This window comes from Eptatretus burgeri, chromosome 7 (genome assembly GCF_056783735.1).
Source record: "Eptatretus burgeri isolate ZD-2024b chromosome 7, Ebu_testis_v1, whole genome shotgun sequence".
Lineage (NCBI taxonomy): Eukaryota > Metazoa > Chordata > Myxini > Myxiniformes > Myxinidae > Eptatretus > Eptatretus burgeri.
This window is the reverse complement of record NC_140967.1, coordinates 102,233,911-102,257,344: the sequence shown is the minus strand read 5'-3', so window position 1 is coordinate 102,257,344 and position 23,434 is coordinate 102,233,911. Positions and strand designations below refer to the sequence as shown.

General features: G+C 44.4%; 3 protein-coding genes across 17 annotated transcripts in view; 2 read left to right on the top strand and 1 right to left on the bottom strand.

Annotated features, from left to right (window-relative positions):
* LOC147023943 (uncharacterized) overlaps positions 1 to 7,796 on the top strand; it is a 209,820-nt gene extending 202,024 nt beyond the window's left edge. The window contains exons 2-3 of the transcript XR_015060476.1: positions 5,249 to 5,368; positions 7,653 to 7,796. The gene's annotated coding sequence lies outside the window, so the exon portion shown is untranslated. The remainder of the gene's footprint in view (positions 1 to 5,248; positions 5,369 to 7,652) is intronic.
* LOC147023942 (uncharacterized) lies at positions 132 to 17,543 on the bottom strand. Of its 6 annotated transcripts, XR_015060443.1 has the most exons (6): positions 16,526 to 17,543; positions 7,650 to 7,810; positions 3,200 to 5,334; positions 1,247 to 3,035; positions 985 to 1,041; positions 140 to 264 (listed from the first exon to the last, which is right to left on the bottom strand). XR_015060443.1 is itself a non-coding variant. In XM_085889987.1 (3 exons), exons 1-3 carry the CDS (start codon positions 16,643 to 16,645, stop codon positions 3,642 to 3,644), a joined length of 1,974 nt encoding a protein of 657 aa, XP_085746113.1. In that variant the 5' UTR covers positions 16,646 to 17,543; the 3' UTR covers positions 3,062 to 3,641. The 6 variants fall into 6 exon arrangements, 1 of the variants encoding a protein (XP_085746113.1); XR_015060440.1 differs by having other exon boundaries at positions 132 to 1,041; XR_015060442.1 differs by lacking the exon at positions 1,247 to 3,035 and having other exon boundaries at positions 132 to 882.
* LOC147023941 (uncharacterized) overlaps positions 12,600 to 23,434 on the top strand; it is an 85,517-nt gene continuing 74,682 nt past the window's right edge. The window contains exons 1-2 of one of the 10 annotated variants that reach the window (XR_015060446.1): positions 12,606 to 12,622; positions 21,718 to 21,844. The gene's annotated coding sequence lies outside the window, so the exon portion shown is untranslated. Of the gene's footprint in view, positions 12,623 to 13,076; positions 13,099 to 17,604; positions 17,746 to 18,289; positions 18,320 to 18,473; positions 18,489 to 21,717; positions 21,845 to 23,434 lie in introns of those variants that run through there. The other 9 variants (XR_015060447.1, XR_015060445.1, XR_015060448.1 and 6 more) reach the window with 9 other exon arrangements.

The following is a 23,434-nucleotide window of genomic DNA, read 5'->3' as shown; positions in this document are numbered from 1 at the left end:
CTGGGTTATCGAGGTACAACTCGTACACTGGGTTATCGAGGTACAACTCGTACACTGGGTTATCGAGGTACAACTCGTACACTGGGTTATCGAGGTACAACTCGTACACTGGGTTATCGAGGTACAACTCGTACACTGGGTTATCGAGGTACAACTCGTACACTGGGTTATCGAGGTACAACTCGTACACTGGGTTATCGAGGTACAACTCGTACACTGGGTTATCGAGGTACAACTCCTCCACTGGGTCTGAGCTGAAGGATGCTGGGAGAACAAAAAAGGTGAAAGACAATGTTGGAGTGTAAATGTGTTTGTACAGTGATGAAGTACAGTGATTAAATCAGGTCATGGAAGGTTTAAGTCCCTGTACTTCTGGAGACTGATGTTTATTTTTTTAAATCTTGGATCATCTGTCTACAAGAGTCTGATATTTCATCCTACATTCCTGGAGCTTGTACGACAGAGAGATGATTGATCCACTGCCAAATATCACATCTTCTCCAGTGGCCGTTACTGAAACTTCTTCCTCCACACACACATCAACAAAAGGAAGTCAAAATCCCTCAATAGCATTGTCATCATCATCTCCATCATTATCATACCTTCCAACACAATCCTGGAAATATTATATCCTATCAATTGTTTTCTGCATCTCAGTTAAATTCTCTTCTTTCTTTTGTCTTCAATTTCACGTTTTTATTTTCTTCATCAAAAACTCCCACTGGATTTTTCAAACAATTAATTTTAATGATCATCCAGGTGTACGCCATGACTTTGATACGGATACATTAACACTCACGCCAGACTTCGACCACCTGGAAGATTTGTTTGCTGCTTCTCTGGATTCGAGTTCAGCAAAATATTTGTTTGTCCTCAACACTTCTGAGGCACAGACAAAATGGGACATGATGCACATGAAGAACATGTAATACAGACAAAGTTTGGAATAATTTGTGATGTAAGACAAGAATTTTGGCAACTTACGTTCCAACCGCTGGGATGGTTTCAGGTGAGCAGGAAGGAGCACCACTTCTGAGGGGTCTTTGGAAAAAAAACAACAGAAATATGAAAGATTAAATACATTGATATCTTCATCAGTTTTATAACTTTTTCAGAAAAGGCCACAGAAGGAAATGCATGGAACAGGCAATCGATGAAAAGGTGAATCAGGTGATCTCATCCAACCGAAGGGAGTTAAAGTTCTTGTTTTATATTCTGCATGAGGATGACCATGTTCATAAGTTACCTTCCCACGAAAAGTATCATTACAATTATCTCCACAATTAAGGATATTGTTGCGGATTCGCGCCCGCCGGCATGCTGACGGCCACGTAACTCGAATCGCGGCACGTCGCCCACCGGACGGACAATCCAGTCATGACCCTCTCGGACTAACGCCGGGAACCAGTCACGGGTGGACCTTTCGGTCTCACCGCGATCGAGCCAATCAGCCCCCGCGTGGGATAAGGTTGCTCGCCGAATTCGACCTACCTTAGTACCCACGCGGAGGGTAGACCGGGCGATCGCACCTCGCCGCAGGTCGACTTCGGACACGGGCCACTTAAGCGACCCGTTCCGTACTATCAGAATAACCGAGCGGTGTTATCGTCGACCTCGACGGTTCGATTAATTATCGGGCGTATTCAGCACACTACCAACCCTTTACGTGAAGCAAGATGGGGATTCAATAGAGGAAAAGACGAAGCGAAGCGGGAGAACAGTTCAATAATAAAGCACATTTATTCGCGGCACACGGGAAGCACACATATACAATTCCACCAAATGGACACAGAAAAGAAAAACACAATTCAATTTACACAAAAAGCAAATATAAAAGCGAAAACACAATGCAGAGCTAATACCGACTACCGAGCACACGGCAACACTTATACAATTCTACTTCACAGACGGCGCCGACAACACATACCCAAAACCAAGGAAAAGAATACCCTCAAGGATGAGGCGGGCCTGAGGCCGAGACCGGGTCTGCCTACCCGTCTGGTGATGAGACGCGGAGCGGCGATGGCGCCCCAACCCCGCGGGCCTCGCGGACAGTGTCTGGTAGGGGGTGGGAAAGGGGCCCCCTTGGTCGCACTATCTCAGCGCGGGGGGAAACAGGAGGGGATTGCTGATGCTCGGGGTATAGAGGATTCTTATTGTCCCGCGCCGAGCGTCTCCACCTCGGCCAGGTCGCGCTGTCGGCCTCCCTGGGGTGCAGCTCCCTGCACGACGCGAGCACCCCCTCGTCTGCCCTCGCCGCCTCTCCACAGCTCCGTCCCCTCCGTTCCGACTCCAACGCACACGACGACCAGCTCCTTCTTGCCAACTCCACCGCCCGCGAAGTCTTGACTCTCTGTCCCCTCTCGACTCTCCAACTCACTTACTCTCCGACTCTCCTCGTCCCTAGACTGACGAGCACGGTCCTTTTATCAGCCCCCTAGCTTCGCCTTTGACCCCCTCCCTTTGACCTTTCACCTCGCTCCCCATTGGCCCGAGAAAAAGTGGGTGTGAAGGCTTTTTGATCCATAAATTTGCATATATCGATCGCCCTGGGGGCGGGGCCAATTCGCCCCTCGCTCACCGATTGGACGGCAAAAAGTGGGCGTGTGTCGTTTTTGATCCGTTTTTGAAGCACAAAATCCGTGATTTTGTACACGCTGTTCGGCGCGCGCCCTGCACGAGTCCAACACCGGTACCCACAGGCGGCGCAAGAACGGTGGCGATGCGACGGTTGCGAGGTGTGACGTGAAGGTCGTGGCGGTTGTGGTGAAGCGGCGTTGTGGTTGGTGGTTGATGTTGTGGTTGTGGTGGTAATCATGGCGGTTGGTCCAAATTAAAGATAGTAAAAGAAAAACGGCTATCCTGAAGAGTCGCAGCACGCATAAATGACATGTATTCCCACGAGACAACGGGTTTGGGCCTAACTACACATGTACTTCCCGAAATACCTCACCTAAGGGACCTGAATGGTGGTTTGCGAATTTGGTAACCACAACAATATTCTTCTTCATCGAAGGAAGTATTCACAGGAATGTCTGTGAAAGACAAAGTAACAAAATTTATTTCAACTTCATGTTTTGCTCTTGGGGTTGGTTGTGTTTTTGATGTTGGGGTTGGTTGTGTTTTTGATCTTGGGGTTGGTTGTGTTTGCACCCAGTGTGTTCACCCCACCTGTCAAAAGGTAATGAAAAGTTCTTACCTGTTGAAGGTCTTGCATGGCACATGGCTTCTGTTGTTGCTGTCCGTCATCACGGTGAGGTTTCCGTTCAGGAGGTAGCCAATGAACAATGTAAGTCGGTGATGAATTCCTTTTCATCAACAATAAGACCCCACCATGGTTTTCTGCAGCTTTGGTGCCTTCAGGATAAAAGTTCAGGTTCCTGTTCTTATTCAATGTAAAATATCCATCAGGAGTGAAATTCTGTCATTGTCTGTACTTTCAAAAAAGGTTTTGGTTTCGGCTCCGATGTGATCTCAGGTACAATCACTTGTTTGGAAGAGACTGTGCGTTGAAGGAAATTGTTTTCAACAGAATATACTCTGTCTTTCTTTTAAAGTGTGCAGCAAGAGGAGACTGTAGTATGTGAGATGGGAGATGAGGAGGAATGGTCGTGATTGACGGAGATGAGGAGGGATGGTCATCATTTACGGAAATGAGGTTCACCCTTGGGCTTCTTCAGGAGGACGACTTTGTCTCCTTTAATGGTGTATCGCCCGTTTGGATCACTTTCTCTCTTTTTGTCAAGATCACTCAGCAGCATCTCCAGTGTTTCTCTTTGGAGCTGAGTGTAGTCTGGAGTGATGAAAATGTTTCTTGTCCAGAGAGAGGGATCCTTCAAATTCCGTATCTTTTTATTGTTCGTAAGAACCTGATTCCGATCAGACTCGCATCTGAAAACAACTTTCATGGGTCTGAAGATGTTCTCAACATATCTTCCAATGCGGAAAGTCCGTTCAGGTTTGATCTCCAGGTTCATGGCTTTTATTAATTTTGCCACAGCCTCCTTGTCATGTTCACCTTTTCCCTCCTTCACTCCACGGAACACGAGGTTGTTCTTGCGCCTTTCAATTTCCGCTCGTTCATCCTTGAGAAACTCAGACTGAGAAGAATGGTGGGTCTCCCGTTTGGACGGCAGTCGATGAACATCGTGCTGTTTCTGATGATGTAACTTGTCTGCACATTGAGGCTTCAGTTGTTGTTGGAGGGCAACACTGTACAGTTGTTGCTGCTCCAGCCCATCATCAATGTGAGGCTTCGGTTCAGTCGTCGGCAGCAAATCAACATTGTCCTGTTTCTGCTGTCGCTGCTCCAGCCCGTAATTCATTCCAAGCACTTCTTCCTCGTTTTTCTCATCAAGCTTTCCTGCATTTTGTACATTGTTCTCTCTTTCCAAGACCTCCTTCTCCCTCAACTCCACGTTATTTTTCCTATCCCTCATCTCTCGTTCTCTTTCCATTAACATGAACTCTTTCAGTTTCCATCTAATTTCACATTGTTTTTGTTCTTCCCGGTGCTCTCTCTCTCTAAGACGAGTCTCTTCGTCCAATTTAAGCAGCCGGTACTCTCCATCTTTAACCTCCTCTCCTTGTTGGTGCATACGAAGCTGCCGTTTCTTTATCTCCTCATCTTTCCCATTCATGAATACTTCAAACGCACCTTGTCGCTCCATCTCCTGTTCTTTACTTATCTGCAGGTATCGCTCCCGCTGCTGCACTCGTTTCTTCCAGTTGTCAATCTCAAACATTCTGTGTTCTACAAACAGCATTTTCTGATCAAGTTCTTTATTTTTGCGTTTTTCCCACATTCGGACTTGGAATCGCTCCTTTGCTCGTGTGGATTCTTCTCTCTTTCTCATCCTGAGCTCTTCTTCATTTTTCCTCTCCTGTTCATTCATTTTTCTCTGTTCTTCTTCATTTTTCTTCCTCTGCTGTTCCTCCTCTCCTCTCTTCCGGTCCTCTTTCTCCTTTATCCATAATTCTTTTTCCAATTTCCGTTGCACGTCCTTTTCCATCAACTCGTGTTCCATTTTCTGCACAAACTTCTCTCTTTCTAAGAGATTTCTTTCAGTTTCGACCATCAGAGCCTCATATTCCTGAAGTTTTTCTTCCTCTGCTCGTAAAACCTTTTCTTTCTCTTTTTGATATTCCTCTTCCTCTTCTTCTTTGTCACCAATGTTCTGTTTTGCTATGAACTCCATTTTTTCAGTGATTTCCAGAACCTCCTTTCCCTCTCCTTTCTCAATTTCAGGGTGTTCGGTTTCCCGAATCCCCGTAACCAATGGTGGATCATCTTTTGATTCATTTTTCCGTTTCACTTTACATCGACATCGTAAACTGCAACAAAACAAACAAACATTCTCAGTTCAAGGTAAAATAAAGTATGACATCACATGTGAAGTATTGAACACATGGTTTTGTGAAACATAAACAAACATGTTCCACGAGTGTTACAGTTCTGGAGGAAACGGAATGTGGAACATGCAGATATAACTTGAACAATGTCTGAAGGAACGGTGTGGAACGATGAATCACACTTGATTATTTGAAGAATCTCATGTAATAGTGGAGCATGTTATGAACTTTAACATTTGTTTTGCGAAAGGAGGAAATTGTGACTTTATTGTAAATTATGTCTGACTTCGCTGGAATTCCATTGGTTACATTTTTTCATGACATCATTTGGTGGACATCTTGGATTTAAAAATATCCATTTCAGAAGTATTTTGTCGCACAACTTCGACATTGACCAACAAACTATTCCTTGGAAATCAACACTTAGTTGGTGAGTTTTAGTTTATATTCGCAAGAAACTTGTGTCACATGTGTGGGACATCATTCATATCATCACGTACTGGATATAAAAAAAATTAAATGACTTCACTTGTTCATCATAGATTAAGATAATGGTAAATGGACTTTGTAGAATATTCACCATGGATCAAATTATCAAAGAAAGAGCTGCAAGAAAAACTGTCACTCAGTAACAATAAAGAGTTTTGAGGAAACTGTTTGTTAAAATTTAACAAAATACGGAGGCCAATGAGGAACAAGCATTTGATGAATTGGGAAATGTACTGGGTACACATTTAATAATAAAATCAATCTGAATGGAAAGGAAATCATCGTATGGAATCTATCCATGTCTTATCTTTCGTTATTTCAGCCAGATTGTTATTACAAAAACAAAAATCTCATTGTTCTTTCACTTGAATAATCATCAACTTCTCATGTTTCATGAGATGATGGCATCTCCCAAAAAGCTCCCGTTCACCAAACCAACGACAGATTTTAAACTCTTCTTGTATTTCCACACAGGTACTGGTGAAAAGCTTGTTGATACTCAATACAGAACCTTCATGGAATCAACATTTGAAACTTTTCTCAAGTGTGTCCAGAAAAAGACAGATTATTACAATCCAGAATTTGTGTGATTTGGACAAAGGCTGATCAGAATCACAGCAAATGAGCTTCAAGCCAAGAAAGATACTTGAGACAGAGATTGACATTAAAAAACCGAGTCACCTGGATAGAGATGAAAGAAGAAGAAGATACAAACTTGCTGTTGCTTCACAAGAGACAACTTCACTGACAGAGGACAACCCAGTGCTTCAGAATCTATTAAGCAGACTCGTTTGAGCAGTACAATGTTTGTCAAATTAAAATGTGTATTTTGTCAACCAACCACAGATGAGGAAGAGCCAAAAGTCCATGAAAAACTCCAGAAGGGCCAATTCCTGGTAACATGGGAGAAAACAATCCAAGAAATTGTAAACAGCAGTTGATATGATGCCTGGAAAGTTCGGCTTGCCGACGTGCTGTCTTCTGGAGATTTACTGTCTCGTGACATTCTGTACCAACACACGTCCCGCTTCACAAAAAAACTGGGAAAAGTATATTCAGCGTCCATGTTGTGAAGTTAAATCACTTGAAATCATCCAGCCTCCAGTGAGTGTTGAATTTATTGCCACAGACAGAGTTCTTCAGTGTTCTACAAGACCACGTAGATGAGGGGCAGTATATCGACATTGCTGAACTGCAGAAGTGCAGATTTTTCAGGAATTACAAGACAGAGTTTGTTGGAACTTTCCCAGGATTTTTTGACATCCAGGTTACTGAATACACAACTATAATTACAAATAGTTTAACCAAGTTGAAGGCTTACCAAAGTTATGCTCGACCTGTAAATGACCAATGAGGTATTTGATTGATTAATACAGCAAAAGTGGGTTTGTTCATCACAGCCATTTTGAAATCCAAGATGGTCACCATCCATAACGTCAAGAAAATTAAAATTGTGTGTTTTTAACTTCTTGGCATGATAAATGTGGGTATTGCCACGAAAACAGACGTCATATGACATCACAGCCTGAGTTATTATGAAATTTGGTGGAACATGGTGGCCATTTTGAAATCCAAGATGGCCCCAAAATAGTGAATGAAAAACATTGTCACCAATGGATTTTTGACACCTTGTCATCTACTCCAGCAATAAAACAAGATATTCCATATTTGGTAAAATAAAATTCAAGTCCATATAATCCATCATAACATCAAACACAGTAAACTCGTTTCAAATATCTGAGTGATCTTGTTCCCTCGTGGATGAAGACTTGATAAATATTGATGAATAAGTCACTTGTGTTCTTTACCAGTGAATGCAGAGCTTTCTTTTGGGGCTCCCCTTCTTGTTGAACCAACGTGACGGATCAAATGTGATCAGAACATAAAACAAAAGGAAGGAAATCGCGACAAACATGACGTCGCGAACCACAGAAATCCCTCCATCCTCAACAGCATCATTCTGGATAACCTATGGAAATGGACAAGGGCAGGGGTAGGAGGAATGTTTATTTCATTTAAAATTAAAATAAACAATATTTTTACAATTATTTTACAAAATCCACAAGTTCATGACAAAACAACAACATGATGTTGAAATTTTTCAGAATACAAACACAATGGGTCATGGAATGTTCGAGAGTTTATCGTTTGTACTACGCTTACAGAGTGTGGGTTTGCACGAGGATTTGCACAAGAAAAAAAGTACCGTTAGGCAGTACCAGTGGAAGTACAGACCTGCCTCGGTGAATATGAGATTCAGGTGTTGAAGAAACTGTTGAACTGGGTGATGATGAGAGAGGAGATTCCAAGGGCACAGAGGGAAATCATTCTGGGACCATTATTTAATATTCCACTAAGTAGATGTATGTATTTTAGATTGGAAAATACCACCTGTCGCTTAATTGATGGGAATACAATGAGAAGGATCAAAAAATTAGGGGGAGAGGGGGTGGAGAGAGAGAGAGAGAGAGAGAGAGAGAGAGAGAGAGAGAGAGAGAGAGAGAGAGAGAGAAGCAGAGAGAGAAGCAGAGAGAGCAGCAGAGAGAGCAGCAGAGAGAGCAGCAGAGAGAGCAGCAGAGAGAGCAGCAGAGAGAGAGAGAGAGAGAGAGAGAGAGAGAGAGAGAGAGAGAGAGAGAAGCAGAGAGAGCAGCAGAGAGAGCAGCAGAGAGAGCAGCAGAGAGAACAGCAGAGAGAACAGCAGAGAGAACAGCAGAGAGAACAGCAGAGAGAACAGCAGAGAGAACAGCAGAGAGAACAGCAGAGAGAACAGCAGAGAGAACAGCAGAGAGAACAGCAGAGAGAACAGCAGAGAGAACAGCAGAGAGAACAGCAGAGAGAACAGCAGAGAGAAGATGTCTTTGCTTTACTGGCAAAACAAACATACACACACACACACACACACACACACACACACACACACACACACACACAATTGGCCATTATCGCCAATTTTACTGTTATTGGTTGATTGAAGTTCGTGTGATGACCGACTACATCACGTCCGGTATACAAACCCCAAACCTTGAGGAGTTTTGAGCCTTTTTTGGGGAATTTAAATAAACAAATTATATAAACAATGTTACATTCTCGACGTTTCAAGATGATGAATTTACTTGTGATGTTATAAAAAGTAAAGTCGGCTCCATGGATGTAAATCTGTGTATTCACTTTGTGTTCCCTTTTCTGTCACGTGGTGTTTCTTGTCACCAATCACTTGGTGAATTGAACTTAAACTCGAACTTCGATCGGTGTTCGATGGGACAACCCATCATGTTCTGAACGATCCAACTTGTGAAAGGAACACACCCCTCACTCACACCCCTCACTCACACACCCTCACCCATGCACCCTTACTCACACACCCTCACTCACACACCCTCACTCACACACCCTCACTCACACACCCTCACTCACACACCCTCACTCACACACCCTCACTCACACACCCTCACTCACACACCCTCACTCACACACCCTCACTCACACACCCTCACTCACACACCCTCACTCACACACCCTTACTCACACACCCTCACTCACACACCCTTACTCACACACCCTCACTCACACACCCTCACTCACACACCAACTCCCATTTTAAATCCTCCGTCCAGACCTGATTTACCAAACTACAAAGAAAGTAACTCCCATGTTGTTTTGTTCCTTCCCCGAGTACAATACATTGTTATTTCTCACAATCCCCCCTTACCTGTTGTGATGGACGGGACGTTCCACTTCCGAGGACGGTGAACACGAACAGCGCGATGGGAAAAAACATGGCTGCTGCACGGCTGTCCACGAACTGAAGATGTAATGATACTGCTCTGTCTTAAGAGTTCCCTATTGTCAGAATTCACATTGTGACGTCACAATGTACTGTGGCCACGCCCCCTTCCCTCGTTCACATTGCTTTTCAACGCTCAGAACACCTCGACTCAATTATCTATCCTTTGATAATCCACAAAATAGATATGATGTGTCTTTTTGCGATTTGCGATTTATAAAAAAGGTTCTTTTGTGATAAAAGTCGAAATCTCCATTTTCAAACTTCACCGTGACGTCACACCCATAAGTACACCGCAAGATCCGTCTCACATTGAATACGGGTTACTTCGTGGTACGATTTAACTCAAACGGAGAATAATATTCGATTTTCCACAAAAATGCCGAGTCGATGAGTCCTTGGTGCTTGTACAGTACGTAATCCAAACCGAGATAGTTTCATGCTCCACCAACGGTGGAAACACCCAAAGTTGGACGAGGTTTGTCCGAAATACCCAAGTGTGGATCGGACCTAAAAATGTTCACTTTTGTGCTCAGAAGATGTCATAGAGAAGAACTGTGATGGATCAACAGAGATGGCGAGATCTTGTGGTTATCCACCACAAATGGGAGAGGATGCCATCCCGACGATGAGGAGGAAGAAAGCCGTCGTTCAAAACCCGAACACCATCTCTACCCAGCGACCAGCACGTGGACACAGAGGACCACTCCCCCTCCAACGTCCCCCACAATCCTCCATCAACCATCGCCCCCATTTGACCTACCAACACCCCAAACACCCCCCTTCTCTCCACCATCCCCCATCAAGCATCACTCCCACAATACCCGCCTCTCCCTGAGCACCACTCGAGGCCCCCCCCCCCACTGTGGCGACACATCGACACAGCACGCCACAGCAAGGACACGAACACGACAGTAGAACACAACATGCCCTGACCTCAGACACAAATGGTGTGCAAAGAATCTTTGAAACGGGACAATCCCGTGACATACAGGACACCTGGTCAACCTGCGACGGTGGGACAAAGCAGTCGTCACCCATTTTGTCAATGGTCTCCGTGCTGTGCTGTGTCCATGCCGTGTCTGTGCTGTGTCCATGCCGTGTCTGTGCTGTGTCCATGCCGTGTCCGTGCCTGTGCTGTGTCCATGCGGTGTCCATGCCTGTGCTGTGTCCATGCCGTGTCCGTGCCTGTGCTGTGTCCATGTCGTGTCCGTGCCTGTGCTGTGTCCGTGCCTGTGCTGTGTCCATGCCGTGTCCGTGCCTGTGCTGTGTCCATGCCGTGTCCGTGCCTGTGCTGTGTCCATGCCGTGTCCGTGCCGTGACGACGGTGGAATCAGAGATCGAAATGCACTGTTTTTCTGTGTAAACCACCATTTTGATCAAGTTTCTGAACAAAGATAAACTCTCTTGTTCCTCATCACATCCTCACGGGAAAGAGGAATCACAAGGACGATATCAAGGGCAGACAAGGAAGAATAAATAAGGGATTTCACCTGAACAACCCAAACACCTTGAGGACCTTTCAACCTTGTTTTGAGGAATTTAAATAAATAAATTATATAAACAATGTTACAGTCTCGACGTTTCAAGATGATGAATTTACTTGTGATGTTATAAAAAGTAAAGTCGGCTCCATGGATGTAAATCTGTGTATTCACTTTGTGTTCCCTTTTCTGTCACGTGGTGTTTCCTGTCACCAATCACTTGGTGAATTGAACTTCAACTCGAAATTCAATGGTAAATAATACTATCGATGGTTCCAAGTCCGAATTCGACAGTACAACACATCATGCTCTGAATGGTCTAAATTGATGAAGCAACACCCCCTCACGCACACACCCTCACTCACACACCCTCACTCACACACCCTCACTCACACACCAACCCCTCATTTTAAATCCTCCGTCCGGACCTGATTTACCAAACTACAAAGAAAGTAACTCCCATGGTGTTTTGTTCCTTCCCCGAGTCCAATCCATTGTTATTTCTCACAATCCCCCCTTACCTGTTGTGATGGACGGGACGTTCCACTTCCGAGGACGGTGAACACGAACAGCGCGATGGGAAAAAACATGGCTGCTGCACGGCTATCCACGAACTGAAGATGTAACGATACCGCTCTATCTTTGGAGTTCTCTATTGTCGGAATTGTCATTGTGACGTCACAATTTCACTGTGGCCACGCCCCCTTCCCCCTCGTTCATATTGCTTTTCGACGCTCAGAACACCTCGACTCTTTCATCCAATCATTTAATAATCCAAAAATAGATATGATGTCTTTTTCCGATTTGTAATTTATAAAAAGGTTCTTTTGTGATAAAAGTCGAAATTTTATAATTATATATATTTTTGTTCCGATTCATCTCTTCCTGTTAAAACCACGTGACCCAAGGTTGATGAACAACACGAATCCTTCATGTTTGAAATCTTTTCCACCAATGAGAACAGGATTTAAAACGTTCGTTGTGATCAGTTGGGATTCTGATTACAAACATCGTACAACACACGTGTGGTTATTTAATTTATGTTATTCATGATAAACCTTGTTGTAAAGGAGTTTACACACTGACTAATGGTTCACCTCGTTATTACTTTATATCCCTTTGGGAGTTGTGTGAATGAACATTCATGTTTGTGTGTGTACGTGCGTACGTCATAAATAGATAACCTTTTATACAATCACACCCAACCACCTCGTTCTCTCAACACATCCACGACCCCAGGTGGACCAAGGTGATGTTTCCCCCAAGTTTGTTGTCTGTGAAATCGAACATTAGTAAATAAGTATCACGTGGTTCGGGAGAGAGAGATCAACTCCGTGTGGAGGGACAGCTCGGGGAAAGATGGCGGCCTCGTCACATGATCACAAAATGATCCGTTTAAAACCACCATGGGGTTCATGAACTCGAGTGTGGGGATTATTCTCTCCACGGTTGGTGAAGGACGAACGATTGATCCGAGTTGAGCCGCTGAACATTTAAAATGGCGTCCGACATGGTGAGTGGAAGAGAGTCGTTTGTTGTCGTCCTGGTTGTTTAACTAAATAAACAAAATCCACTTCGTTCAATAGTTCTGGTAATGGTGAACTAAATTAATTATTAAATATTGATGTGTTGAGTGTCTCGTGGATGGAGATGTGGAAATACTCGTCAGGAAAGGATCGTCAGGTTGGGACGTGTCGTGATGACGATCTCTCGTTTACCCTGAACTTGCAGCCTTGATTGGTTCTCTGGAAGGATGCAACTGATTGGCTAATATTAGTCACGTGTTTGCTTCATCACAAATATTAGCAAAATAATTAATGAGTGAAAAATAAATTAATGAACCACGACACGTCTTTAAAAACCTTCCCGTTTATTAATTAATACTCTGTGAGGTTCTTCTTCTTCATCATTCCCGTTGCTCCAGTGATCACCAGGACAATTATGGATCTTCAACTTCCAGGATATTTTCACTTCATCACTGAGATCTTGGTATTTGGTCATTTTCTTGATTTCCTCGTTGCTTCGGCCAAAATCACTGAGAAATGACGTGTGTGTGTGTGTGTGTGTCTGTGTGTGTGTGTGTTTGTGTGTGTCTGTGTGTGTGTGTGTGTGTGTGTGTGTGTGTTGTGTATGTATGGTGTGTGTGTGTGTGTGTGTGTGTTGTGTATGTATGGTGTGTGTGTGTGTGTGTGTGTGTGTGTGTGTATGTATGGTGTGTGTGTGTGTGTGTGTGTGTGTGTTGTGTATGTATGGTGTTTGTGTGTGTCTGTGTGTGTATACGTGTGTGTCTGTGTGTGTTGTGTATGTATGGTGTTTGTGTGTGTCTGTGTGTGTATACGTGTGTGTCTGTGTGTGTTGTGTATGTATGGTGTGTGTGTGTGTGTGTGTGTGTGTGTGTGTGTGTGTGTGGTCAGACATGAAGCATAACATATCAGTCTTTTCCTCACCCCACCTATTTTTTTACCCTCTCTCTCTCTTTCATGAAATGCAACACTCTCCTCCCACACCTCGGTCTCTCCCTCACACCTCCCCTCCTCCTACCGCGATGAATGGCAACATTTGCTGAGGTGTCAATCTCCCCCCCCCCCACCCCCTTCCTCGCTCTTCCCTCCTTCCTCTCCCCCTCCGAACTTCCCCAACCCTCCTTGCTCCTCCTCTCTATCCCTGCCCCCCTCCTCACACCCCTCTCCCCCCATCCACGATGAAGAGCAACATTTGCTGAGGCATAAATATCACCCCCCCACCCCCTTCCGAGCTCTTCCCTCCTTCTGAGAATAGTCTGAGAGTTTTTGAGAAAGTAAAAAATCTGCTTTTGAAAAGGAGAAGGTCATAAATGTTTGTGAAGACATGAGAAGGTAAAGAGTTCGAGTTCGGCAGTGGACAGGAAGAAAGAAACATCGTCACGTCCCATCCTTGAATTGCCAATGGTCACACAATAATCATGTGATGTTCTGGCTTGTCGAGTATTCCTTGGTATCGCTAATGGTGGAGGTGGACAAGCAGCAAGTTCTTGTGAGCAGAAATCGAAGTGGAGATGTTGAACCATCAACAATTACGGGGATAGAGCGGGTGGAGAGAAAGCTCGAGATGGGAGAGCAGAGAGAAGGAGGAAAGCTGAAAGAGGGAAGATTGGATCTCAAACCCCGATGCCAAACTCTTTCAAAGGCTTTTGAGATATCAAGGCCAACAACAAAGGATTCCCCAAAGTCTCTCCGAGAAGAGGCCCAGATATTCATAATGTAAGAAAGGACATCACCTGTAGATCTTGCCTTGTGAAAGCCGAATTGACGGTCAGATAGAAGACTGTGATATTCAAGATGATTGAGAAAATGGGAATTGAGAAGATATTCAAAGACTTTGGAAACGGTGGAAATCAGAGCAATCGGACGGGAGTTAGGAGGGTTTGAACGATCACCCTTCTTTAACATCGGCTGTACTTTGGTATGTTCCAGGTAAGAGGTAAAGTTTGGGTTTTTATCAAAAACGAAACAAACGAGCAAGCACGGGTGAAAGTTCTAAAGTACGTTCCTTCAAGACACGGGGAGGAATGCCATCTTGCCCGTAGGCCTTATGTCCAGAAAGAGGAGTATTTTTTGACTGCATGAAAAGAGATTACATGGAGGGATATAGGATTGGTGAGGGAAGCATCAGAGGGAGATGGATTGTTGGAATCATCCAGTGTGGAGTTGGAGGAGAAAAGAGAACCAAAAAGAGTTGCTTTGTCAGTCGAAGAGACAGCGATAATATCATCGGAACAGAAAAGCGAAGGAAAGGCAGAGCTGCAGAAGTTGTTTGAGATACTTTTTGCGAAGGACCAGAAAGATCTATTAGTGGAAGAGGATGAGAGGATGTCACCTTTCTTTTGATTGAAGGAATGCTTCACCTCACGTATTGTTGTGGTTCCGGGTTTCGGTGGTGATAATGACCACAAGACAGAGCAGTTGGGCCGTCTCTCAACGAACACCCGGAATTGAAGGTCGTAACCCTTGGATAACTCCAAAGGTCACGGGTCCCTTCGCAGATCGTGGACGCCAATATCTACGGCGTGGTGTCGGGTGAATTGTTTCGATCTCCAATACCCCGAAAAAAACCATGCAGTCTCGTAACCGGGGAAACCACACCCTCGGCGGGCTCTGTCGCACAGGGTCGCTGTTGCGTCCTTGGTCCAGTGTAACCGAGCGAAGTTACCAGAGCCGCGCCGGTCCCAATGACAACTTACGGCACCAACGGCCTGACTATTCCTCAAGTGCGAACCATGCTTGGCCAATGAAAGAAAACCAAAAACGGACTGGAACATTGAACACGGGGGTTTATTTATAAGCAATAATCCTGGAGGGAAGCACACAAAGAGCTATCGAAATGTGCAGGCAATTTACAATGAACAAGGAAAAAGCACTTAACAATTCTACTTACAGGACGGCACCACACACACACACACACACACACACACACACACACACACACACACACACACACACACACACACACACACACACACACACACACACACACACACACACACACACACACACACACACACACTAAATAACTGGACCAGTTGGGCACCTTTCCGCCTCGTGCGGTCACACCGACTCCAAACCACCACGGTGGGCCTCAAACCCACGACCTGAAGTCCACGGCCTACGATCGAGACCAAGCCACCACGACCGCAGACCGCTCGAACCATGACCACCACTGTTCGGTCACCACCACCACGGTAAGCCACCGCAAAGGAGCACAGACCGCTCCAACCATGACCACCACTGTCTGCCGTCCTCTCGTATTTTCCTACCACACCTCTTGAGCGTTTTCTTCTTTCCCACTCGCCTCCCGATTGGAATGGTGGTTGTCGGGTGACTCGTGGCCACCCCTCATTGGTCGGGCCGAATACTCCATCTGGCTAAGGCGGAGCCAGCCCTGAGGTGATGAGCTTCCTGATTGGACAAGGGGTGGTCCGGTGGGAGGGGCGACGACCACCCTCCCCCCGTGCGTGTCTGAGAACCCAGACGGAACAACCAGGGAGTACCCTATTCTCCATTCACCTTTGTGGTGGGGAGGGGCGATCTCGGGTTGGCTGTCGGGCCGGCCGCCGTTGATTGGACGAGTTCACGGTGGGCGGAGGGAACCTCACCCCTGTACGTGACATGCTGCACATGGGCGATGGATGGAGATGGTGCGAAAACGAAGGAAGATTGAAGATGTAAAAAACCTGACTATAAAAGTAACTCGAAGCGCACACACGTAATTAACCCATCAGACAGAAGGACGGGACCCTGACTATGAACACATACTTATCAAAATAACTGAAATGCGGGGACTACTGTCTGTCTGTGTGCAAATGGCTTCCAGATTCGTAACAATAACACCCTGACCACTCTCGGATGTTATAAACCAAACTAATGTTTAGTTAACCTACCGAACGATGACATTCCTCAGGAAAACCATCCGCACCAGCTGCTGCCAGACAACAGTACCGAATCACGTGGCCCAGCCATGCTTCCTTGCGTTCCATCACATGACTACTGCTGAGAACCATCGGTCGCTGATCATCTCCATGAGACTCTTGTTTGGAACACGATCATGCCGCTTGATGTTGAGTAGGTGTCGCTCGAAAGTTTGGCCGAAGCCATCGAGTCACCTGATGTCAGTTGCCTTCAACGAAAACGTGTTGGCTCCGCACAGTACGCTGCACATGATCAGTGCCTGAGAAAGCTGTGCCTTTGTTTCCCAGCAGACATGGGTGGAACACAGGTATTTACACTGCCGAAGGGTGGATTTGCCCACACCTCTCCTCATTCGCACCAACTTGCCGTCATCTTGAGTGTGGTTGATCGATACATCCGGGTACTTGAAAAATATGATGTGGGGTATATTGATATCAAGCGGGATGTGATCGTTTTATCATCCATTGTTGGCTGCACAACCATGTATTCCTTCTTGTCAGGATGGGTGACTCGCCCACACCCACCTGACGGGTCACCCAGGATAGCAACCATCTCTTCAGCGTCATCACGAGGTCATCGGCGTATCTGATCTCCTTTACGGAGATGACATTTACTTTTGTTGTCCTGAGGTGTGATGTGTGTTCATTCCAGTCCCACATGAATCACTCGGTGTGGAGTCTGAGGAGTAAGAGGGGACAATGGATGGCCTTGTCGCACTCTCACTGGCGTCTCAAACTCGTCCGTCCTCCGGCCTTTCCACCGGAGATGACCATTTGAGTTGATGTGGAGATCCTCAAGCAGTCACATCACATCCTCCTCTATTCCAAACTCCCACAGTTTCCCAAACACTCGTTGTTCCTCCCGCTTACAGCTCCGATGTACATCAGCCTTGATTTGATCCTGACACGGTTTAACAAACCTCCTTTGAGTAGTAACTTTCTCTGCTGCTGTGAGACGCCAGGAGTTCATGTCCTCTGAGTCGTCGATCACATCTGCCGCGTCGTTGCGATGTCACGTGTTTCCCTCAGCCAATCATCTTGATTTCATGACCCTCGGCCATTTTGAATCGGGGGCCTTCGTGAACGGGCGGGCTCTCTCACGTTCCGTTCGCAGTCTTGTGAACCCGGCCCCCGTGTGAACCCCATTTTACTGTTCTATCTTCGCTTCGTCACCCCAAAGGAGTCGCCATCTTGTAAGTTCATATATTTTGTGTGATTGAATTTTTTTACCAATCGATCGGTGAGGCCTGTGTCGCTATCCTAATGAGGCCTGTGTCGCTATCCTAATGAGGCCTGTGTCGCTATCCTAATGAGGCCTGTGTCGCTATCCTAATGAGGCCTGTGTCGCTATCCTAATGAGGCCTGTGTCGCTATCCTAATGAGGCCTGTGTCGCTATCCTAATGAGGCCTGTGTCGCTATCCTAATGAGGCCTGTGTCGCTATCCTAATGAGGCCTGTGTCGCTATCCTAATGAGGCCTGTGTCGCTATCCTAATGAGGCCTGTGTCGCTATCCAAATTCCAGGATGAGGTTTATTTAGCGACAGTATGTTCTTTATTATACCGAGTGTGTTAATATGTGCAGAACATTATTGCGAGTGTTTGTGTGTTGCCGGTGTTTGTGTCGCTCTCTCGGGTTTCCCGACTCGATGGTCTCGTATGTCCCGGATGTCAATTGAATGAGTAATATTGAAGAAGAAGAAGAATTTGGTGCTGCAAGCTGTATGATGAACATGCATCACCGTTCACCGTGATCACCTGTACGTCTCGTACGTGGAACTCGGCGGTGCATTGTTGTTTTGTTGCAGTGAATCTGTGTGGATGAAAGGTCTTTGTTAAATGAAGATACGAATGACACAAGTGAGATCTGTTTAATTGGTGATCTTTGATTGCTGCATTGAAAATCGTCCTGCTGTGATCAGCCAAGTTCGAGACGGGGTAATACGAGCATCTCTGAAGGACAAAGAACATATCGTGCACCATGATGTGGAACAAAAATGACTTTCGTAGGATTTTTGTGCTGAAATTGTTTTTTTTATTTTTATTTTTTTGCAGTTTTGTCAACTGCAGGGGGTAAATTAACAGAAAAATTTGGTTTAATTTTTTCCCGTCAACTTTTGAGGGTATTTTGGGGGGGCCCTTTCGGGGGGTGACCCCCCCCCCAAATATTGCTCTGCCTATATCTTCGCTCATCGACATGTGAGCTTCATAATCTTGGTGTCTCGGATAGGGTTTATGGGGGGCTCTGAGTTCAATTATGATGGTTATGCGGTGATCTGAGGTCAAGGTCACAGGTCCAAGGTCACCACAGGGTCATAAATGGCCTCAAAAGGTCAATCCGCCAAAATAATTGAACTATATTGGGTAATACCACTTCATATGGGTTTTTGTGGGTGAGGAATTCAATGGTGACATTCTTTTTTTTAATTGGAGGTCATGATCAGGTTATAAAGGTCATGGTCAAGGTCATTTGGGTAGGTAAAAATATGCTGAAAACAAAATATGGCACATCTCATGATATAACGTGCAAGTATAAAACCTTAATTTTGGCAAAAAATCCAGAGCAATTGCACACTATAACACATCACATTCTTAATCTCATGACCAAAACTATAAACCTGTAAATTTATAAAACCAGAAACCTGTACATTATACATCTTCATCCTCAATATCCTCATGCCTGACATTTTGACATTCGTGGTCATGACATTTGCAAAGCGGCGTGCAGGGGAGGTTGTTTTTTGCACAAGAACAGTTGCGTGCACAGGCAGAGGATTTACAGCCGCATTTGATCAGCTCCAGAACTGCTTGTGGAGCAGGTAGTGCAAGGCACCGTAGAGGGAAGATTGCACCATCCTCGAGGACCCAACCGCTGTCTTCCAAACTCGGAAGTTGGGGATGTGTAATGACATAAGCTTTGTTCACCATGCATACAAAGTTTTTCCCGTTGAATATGAGGCAGCAGTGTACAGGGGCGGATCTTGGTCTCAGGCAAAAGGGGGGTTGACATTTTTGGCTTTGAGGCAAGGTGGGTGGGTGGCAATATACCCATGCGAGGGCCAACATTGCGAAGCCCATACGAGGGGGTATCTCCTCTCTTTGAGGTGGAGGGCTGGGGCATGCTTCCCTCGGAAATCTTTACATATACAATGTTTTTTTCCCGGACTCTTAAGACAATTTGAAAACACATTTAGGATCTTTGAGTCAAACAGTTTCAACCCATAACTTTATTTCAAACACTGAAACGAATCTTTTGTCCAATACAAATATAAACGAGTGGGGGGAGAACTCGGTGGAGTGCAAAACCTCTGCCGCCAATACTGCTGAGTCACTTAAGTGAACCTGATATCCCATTCATTGTAGGTCAAAACGGATCAAACTCTACTGAACCACGATTGAATAAACTAAACGAGATCGATGCGCATGTAGAAATGCCAAAAAAAATCGAAATTTTTTTGAAAAAAAGTTGCAAAATTTGTTGTTTTTTTATCTCACAAATTTTTTTTTGGGGGGGGGTGTTGGAAATCACTTAAAACATGTCGAAATGCAAAAAAAAATTCAAATATTTTTCAAATAAAATCGAAATTTTTTTGAAAAAAAGTTGCAAAATTTTGTTGTTTTTTTTTCTCGAACAAATTGATTTTTTTTGGGTTGGAAATCACTTAAAACATGTAGAAATGCAAAAACAAAAATTCTAATATTTTTTCAAAATGGCCGCCATAGCGGCCATATTGGACTTTGGACCAAGTCCAAAATCTAATGGCATGATCCTTGGACCATACCTAATCCCCCCACCAAGTTTCCTCGAAATCCGTCCAGGAGTTTTTCCGTAACACTGTTCACAAACAAACAGACAGGGGTGAAAACAGTAGCCTCCGTCCATCTTCGATGGCGGAGGTTAATGACATAATGAACATAATCATAGGTCGGTGGTTCGGGCCACATTGTTGGGATGGAAGTATTTTCAATTTTTAACACAATGGTCACAATGTTCTCAGTCAAATATAATTGATTGGCAGAAAAGTCGCCTTGGTTGTTTCTGTACAAAGCACTGCACTATTTTGGCTGGATCTAGTTGCAGAGTTGCCTGGTAGTGAACAGCCATGAGTGTGAGTCCAGCCAGCCTCTCCTCCCCCATGGTGGACCTTAGATGGGTCTTCACTCTGTGCAATGCTGAAAATGATCGTTCAGCCTCGCAGCGGGAGATTGGAGACGTGCAACCCACAATTATGAGTTGTCTCGCATTGGGGAAGAAGTCTTCATCAGCATGTGCAAGGCAGTCAACGAAGTCCCCAGGGAACTTGGTCTTGTCCTCCTTTTCGCAGTATCTCCTCCAGCTTCTGATCTCTGCCTAATATAAAGAGAATAATAGGCACAATATAAAGGGAACTCTCTTAACATACTAATGTGTATAATTATTATTAAAACACAGAATCCATTACATAATAATATTTGCACTAGATGTTGATTATACCTTTAGTTTTTCTGGCGATGGAAGATCAGCTTCCCAGAACATCAACTCCTGCACCTCTCCTTCAATACTTCTTAACCTGCGCCATCGAAGATGGACGGAGGTTACTGTTTTCACCCCTGTCTGTTTGTGAACAGTATTAGGGAAAAACTCGTCAACGGATTTCGACGAAACTTGGTGGGGGGGATTAGGTATGGTCCAAGGATCATGCCACTAGATTTTGGACTTGGTCCAAAGTCGAATATGGCGGCCATTTTTGAAAAAATATTTGAATTTTTGTTTTTGCATTTATTCATGTTTTAAGTGATTTCCAACAAAAAAAAAAATGTTGGAGAAAAAAAAACAGGAAAATTTTACTTTTTTCCAAAAAAATTTCGATTTTATTTGAAAAATATGTGAATTTTTTTTTTGCAATGTTTTTCAAAAAAATTCCGATTTTTTATTTTTTATTTTTTTATTTTTTTATTTTTTTTTTGCATTTCTACATGCATGTCGATCTCGTTTAGTTTATTCAAACATAGTTTAGTAGAGTCTGATCCGTTTTGACCTACAATGAATAGGATATCATTTTCACAAGTGACCCTGCAGTATTGGCGGCGGAGGTTTTGCACTCTACCGAGTGCTCCCCCTCTAGTTTTGAATGGTTTTAGAGATATATTTCTGACACTGTTTTCCTCTTTGCAAATGTTCCTTCAGTACTGGATCATGTGAAGCTGTGTGTTCGAGCACTGCAAGAAAGTTCCCCCTGTTCACCAGGGGATTTGCAGTGCTGTCATCTCTGTGACCTCGCAAAGACAGACCCTGCCTTCCCAGGAGGAGGATGGTTTGTACAATTTTCACTCAGAATATGTTTATTTATCAGAATATCTCTGATACTGTCTGAGCTTCAAGATTGATGTGGGTGTCAATCCTGGTGTGGGGATTCTGGAAGGTGTTGATGAAAGCCTTTGCTCGGTCAGAAGCCCATTGGTGGTACATATCAGTAACATGGTTAGGGAGGACCCCATCCTTGCCCTTGGCACGTGTGAATTTTTTGAATGGGGTCTTCACCAGAACTCCAAAGGTGCTTTTCTTGCTGTAGGCATACAAGGCAAAGTATTTACAGAAACCACCTTTCTGTGATGGAGAATATACCAGCCATGGGTATTCCTCGAGCCATGACAACTGAAAGCTGATTTTCCAGTTATTTCCTGACTTTTTCACATTTTGGTATGCCAGAGGGACCTCGCTGTCCCTGTTGGGCCTGAAGTAGTTTGTGAGCAGCTGAAATCTTTGTGTGTCGGACAGAGTTGACTTCTTATCAGAAGGTTCACAAACAAACAGGCCAATATCAATGACATCCACATCCATGCTATCCTCATCATGAAGGGTTTACTCTGCCTGGACTCGAGGAGTTTCACTACAACCTCCAATTGAAGCACATCCAATGCCACTAGCACCAGTGCCTTCACTATGGTAAACACCAACACCATCACCGCAGTTATTATCGTCATGATCATCACCAACATGATGATCTTCTTGTTGAACTTGTTGAGTCCTGAATAAAATGTGGAAATATTCATTTTAGTTATTCCACTTACAATAAACACATGTCACATTACATGAAAATACCAATACTGACTCGTACACCCATGCCCCCTGGCAATGTCATATGGTGGTATGCCCTATTGTATGAATAAAGCTCATTTGCAAAGTTTATAGAAAGTTATTTAAGTCCATCTCGTGAGAAAAAAATATGTATAAATTTTCATACCCGCCAGTGAAAAAAGATGTAAGGCTGGATTGCCGCAGTCTCTTTGCAGGTTCCATACAACTTCAGCAACTTAAAATGGCTCTCCTAATAAATTCACCTGTTGAGAGTTTCCAGGAACCCTGCATAATGTGCCTGCAATTTAGCTGGGCAGGAGTTCCAGCATGTTGGAGAAACTCGGTCACATTTAGTCCCAATGTAACCAATGGTAACAGTCAGTGTTGAGGTCAGACCACCGAATTAGTGAAATGTCGTCCCTAAAAAGCTAATTTTATGTCGATATTATGTTGTGAGTGGACTAATTAGTGTATTTTGTGGAGGAAAAAAGACTGATTGAGTGGAAGAAATAGTTGTGATGCTGTCTGGTTGGTATTTTTATGATTCATTAGGAGCTATTTTCTCTCTGCAGAGAATCTTAAAGACATGTTTTTTCATGGTTTGGGTAAAGCTGTTAAAGTCAGAAATGAGGAGTGAAAGGGGGTGGGGGGGGGTTACATTATTTATCTTGAGATTTTGGTGGACAACCTTTGTCCAAAATATTTTTCCTTTGCAGCACTGATATCAATTTTTGCCAATGTGAGAGAAAAGTTGCGTTGAATCAATATTAAGATCTGTGGAATTTCTGTCATATTGGCATCTCCGTTTCATTGTCCATCTACCCTA